The following is a 4,282-nucleotide window of genomic DNA, read 5'->3' as shown; positions in this document are numbered from 1 at the left end:
GGTATTAAGGGGTCACAGCATCAGGAAGGTTGAGAATCACTGGTAGATCGTATATCTCCTAACACCCTCGGTTTGATGTGGGTATTAAAACTTAATTACTTCAAGAAACGGTGTAAATGTTCACAATAAGTGAGATGAAGAAAGATTGAAAATTGTTCCTGATTAGGTCAGGTCAGGTCAGGTTCTGTAGTCAAATGGGATGGAGGGTATGAGCCGGGTTTCCAGAGTGGGAGGCTCTGGTTAGAAAGGACAGTTCAGTGTGAAATAGAGGCCATGTGTGCTGCAAAATCTGAGTGAGAAGAGGGCCTGCTGATCACCTGGTAAAGAGTAGTGATATCAATAATCTGCTTAGAGCCCAGGGAGCCTTACAGGCTTACTCTGTGCCCTGCAATTCCAGGGAAGTCTTCAGCCTTCATGCTGGCTCTCCGCTTTCTGGTTCTGAGAAGAGAGGCTGAGTCAGCTTCAGGTAAAGAACGGAGAAAGCACACATTTTTGCTGAGAGCTGGACAAGGTAAGGGAATGGTTCTTGGAGTACAATTTTGGGTAAGAAAGTTGACATTTTGCACTGTGTTCCTGAGCAATTAATTTCTCCTGGCCACCTTAGTATCTAACACATGTGCCTGGTTACCTAAAAATCAGGACATGCCCCCACACAATGTGTTCTGGACATTTGTTTTTTGGGTTTTTGTTTTTTGTTGTTTTTGCTTTGTTTTGTTTTTCTTTTTTTAATATTTTATGGTTTATTTAACTTTTTATTTTATGTGCATTGGTGTGAAGGTGTCAGACCCCCTNCTAGACCAGGTTAAAGCTTAAGGGAAAAGCTAGTGCCTGGCCGTCAGGCATGCTAAAACCAGGTAGATCTTCACTAAGTGAACACAAAGCTGTCTGTTGGTGCTCAGTGCCTCCGCCTTCCAGCTGCCATCTCTTGAGCGAGCTGCGCGCCCCCGCCCCGAACCCCTAGAGCCTGTGAGAGACGGTCCTCACTCGGCACTAGCCAGGGCCCAGGGGTACCAGGGATACGGTCGTCCAAGTCTTCTGTGGGGTGCTCCACTGAGGGAACCACGTGGGCAAAAGCCACTGCCTCTGGACTAGGTTCCAAACTGGGCCGAGTCTTGGACGGGTGATGAACTGGGGAAATGGTGCTGCGGGACTTCGTCATCCTGCTTCCCCTAGGATCTGGGCTGCAATCTGGAGAGAGCAATCCTGAGGGTTAGACTGGGTGGTGCAGTGAGGGAATGGAAATTGGGGCCTTGATTAAGAGTGGCCAGAAAAGCCTCAGAGAAAGTTCTCTTCAAGGCCTAGAAGTGCCTCTCCCTCACAAACCTCCAGCCTTACCCGCTCCAGATATACTTCTTCAGTCTAGGACAGAAATAATTGCTCAAAGGAAGCTTTCCTACTTGAGACTTGTGAATCTTCCCCTCTCACTCCTTCTCCCTTGGTTCCCTACCCTTTCACCTACTGATCAGTGCTTAAGCATTTTTGGGCGGTGGGGAGGGGAGTTCACGTATGGAGGTCAGAAACCAACTTGAGTGGATCAGGTCTCTCCTCCGGCTGTGTGGGTCCCAAGGATCGAACTCATGTCGTCAGACTTGGTGGGGAAAACACGTTTATCTGGGAGCTGGCTTGCCAGCCCCCTTTCCTCTCTAAAAGGGAGTATCTGGGAGATGGAATCCACGTGGCTTCTCAGATGGCTAGGCAAACACTGCACCACTGAACCGCATCTCAGACATCAGAGTCCTCTGTCTCTATAGCCTTCCTCCATCTTCCTAAGACTTTCCTTCTTAAAAAATAAAAGCCTTTACTCCAGACCCTCCCCTCCTAAGACCTTAAAAGCATTCTCTGAAGTTCCTACCCTGAGGTAAGTCTCAGATTTTGTGAATTCCCCACCCCACCTTGGCACTGGATCTCTAAATCCCCACTGAGACCACCAAACCCTTTCTACGCAGGATTCAGCCTTTCCCCTCTCTGAGCTTCTCCTTCCCCTCTCTGATCCCCGCCTCTCTCTCCTGGGAATCTCAGCACCTCACCTCTCTTTTGATGGCCAGCAACCTCCTCAATCCTACTGATGTCCATCTCTTGAGGCCTGCGGAGGATTCCCAGGCAAAGTCGGGGGCCTCCAGTGCGTATCCGCTCCACCACCTGGGCATGAGTTAGGCCCTGTGTTGACTCTCCATTAATATTGAGCACGAGATCACCAACCTGCAAGAACACAGTGGCATATGAAAGGCAGACGAAGAACACTTGGCAAGGACAGGGACCATATCTCTGAATGTACTGCTGCTTAGAACTAACCTGCAAACGACCACATCGCTTTGCTGGCCCATCCTTCAGCAGTCCATGCACGGCCAGTGGAGCATCCCCAGATACACCTCGTCCCCCTTTTAAAGTGAAACCAAAGCCTGCAGGGCCTCGGAGCAGCTCCACGGAAAATCGACCAGTGGCTTGTGGTAATTTCAAAGCATAGCTTGCTTTATTCTGGGTTACTGGAGGTTGCTCCATACATGTCACCAGAGTCTCAGACCTTCGATGCTGGAATAAGGGCAAGAGTATACATGAATTAGCAGGGTGAATATCTTTGTTAGAGTTACTATTGCTATGATGAAACACCATGACCAAAGCAAGCTGGGGAGGAAAGGGTTTATTAGGCTTACACTTCCACATCACAGCTCATCATCAAAAGAAGTCAGGACAGGACCTCAAACAGGGAAGGAACCTGGAGGCCAGAGCTGATGCAGAGGCCATTGGGGGATGTTGCTTACTGGTTTGCTTCCTGTGGCTTGCTCAACTTGCTTTCTTATAGGACCCAGGACCGACAGCTCAGGGATGCCACCACCCACGATGGGCTGGGCCCTCTCCTATTAATCACTAATTAAGAAAATGCCTTACAGCCAGATCTTATGGATGCTTTTTCCTCAAATGAAGTTCCCTCCTTTCAGATAACTCTAGTTTGTGCCAAGTTGACATAAGACAGTATAAAAAGTAAATGCCTATAATCCTAGCACTGGAGAGTCTGAGGCCAAGGGATCACCTTGAATTTGAGGACAGCCTAGTCTAGCTATCAAGCTCCAAGCCATCCTGGACTACAGAGGATGCCCTGTCTGAAGGCCAGCCAAAGCAAAGGGTTAGCACTGAGCATAGCATTGAGGAGGAGTAGTACCTGGGATCGACGTCCCACAAGAGTGGCATGAGGCAAACGGCTGTCAGTGACTTCTATATCTGCAGAATCCAGGCTGCTAACAGCTGAGATACAAAAGCAGCGACAAAGAGGGATATCAAAAGATGTTGACATGGAAACAACCTAGGACCCCTAGGTTAACTTTATAAAAAATTATTTTTACTAGGGGCTGGAAAGATGGTTCAATGGTTAAGAGTACTGGTTGTCCTTTCAGAGAACCCAGATTCAATCTGCAGAACCCACGAGGTGGCTCATAACCGCCTGCTGACTCCAGTTTAAGAGGGTCTAATGCCCTCTTCTGGCCTCCATAGGCACCAGGCATGCATTTGGTACACAGACATACATGCAGGCAAAATACTTGCACACATAAAATTAAAACATTAAAAATTGTTTTTACTTTATTTTGTGTGTACGGGTGTTTTGCTTGCGTGTATGTTTGTGCGCCGCATGTGTACCTGGTATCAAATCCTCTGGAACTGGAATTACATCATAAGCCACCATGTGTGTGTGATGGGAATAGAACCTGGTTCATCTGTAAGAGCAACCAGTAGAGGGGGGAGGGGGAGAAGATTGGGGGGAGGGGGAGGGAAATGGGAGGCTGGGAGGAGGCGGAAACTTTTTTTTCTCATTCTCAATTAAAAAAAAAAGGAAAAAAAATAAAAAATACAAAAAAAAAAAAGAGCAACCAGTACCCTTTTTTTCCCTCTGTATAACAGTCCTGGCTGTCCTGGAACTTGCTTTGTAGACCAGGCTAGCCTCAAACTCACATAAATCCGCCTGCCTTGGCCTCCCAAGGGCTGGGATTAAAGGTGTGCACCACCTGTCTTAAAGTAATCCTGTGCCGTCCATTTGAATACTCCATACCTTCTTCCCAGATGTTAATAACACATGGGCTACATGCATTAGATAGCACCCTAAGTGGCTGGGGTGGTATCAGGACTTCCTAACATGTGGCACATCCTGAGTTTGGCCCTAGCACCTAAAGAGTTAAATAGATAAACTATTTTTTTAAAAAATATTTATTTATTTATTATGTATACAATATTCTGTCTGTGTGTATGCCTGCAGGCCAGAAGAGGGCACCAGACCTCATTATAGATGGTTGTG

The 4,282-nt window shown here is 47.4% G+C and overlaps 1 protein-coding gene across 1 annotated transcript; it reads right to left on the bottom strand.

Moving 5' to 3' along the window:
• Positions 1 to 796: 796 nt before the first annotated feature.
• On the bottom strand, positions 797 to 3,410 carry LOC126496172 (PDZ domain-containing protein MAGIX-like). Its single transcript, XM_050133726.1, has 4 exons — positions 3,158 to 3,410; positions 2,293 to 2,529; positions 2,028 to 2,199; positions 797 to 1,188 (listed from the first exon to the last, which is right to left on the bottom strand). Exons 1-4 carry the CDS (start codon positions 3,287 to 3,289, stop codon positions 896 to 898), a joined length of 834 nt encoding a protein of 277 aa, XP_049989683.1. The 5' UTR covers positions 3,290 to 3,410; the 3' UTR covers positions 797 to 895.
• Between the last annotated feature and the right edge of the window lie 872 nt (positions 3,411 to 4,282).

Source organism: Alexandromys fortis, unplaced genomic scaffold (assembly GCF_014885135.2).
Source record: "Alexandromys fortis isolate MF-2015 unplaced genomic scaffold, M_Fortis_MF-2015_v1.1 scaffold_1504, whole genome shotgun sequence".
Taxonomy (NCBI): Eukaryota; Metazoa; Chordata; class Mammalia; order Rodentia; family Cricetidae; genus Alexandromys; species Alexandromys fortis.
This window is presented reverse-complemented; position numbering and strand designations above follow the sequence as displayed.

Excerpts from the sequence above, each read along its gene's own strand:
- LOC126496172 (XM_050133726.1), bottom strand. The coding sequence starts at position 3,289 with ATGTCAACATCTTTTGATATCCCTCTTTGTCGCTGCTTTTGTATCTCA. Across the intron at positions 2,530-3,157 it reads TTGTGGGACGTCGATCCCAG|CATCGAAGGTCTGAGACTCT; the intron begins GTACTACTCCTC and ends CCCTTATTCCAG. Across the intron at positions 2,200-2,292 it reads AGCGATGTGGTCGTTTGCAG|GTTGGTGATCTCGTGCTCAA; the intron begins GTTAGTTCTAAG and ends GTGTTCTTGCAG.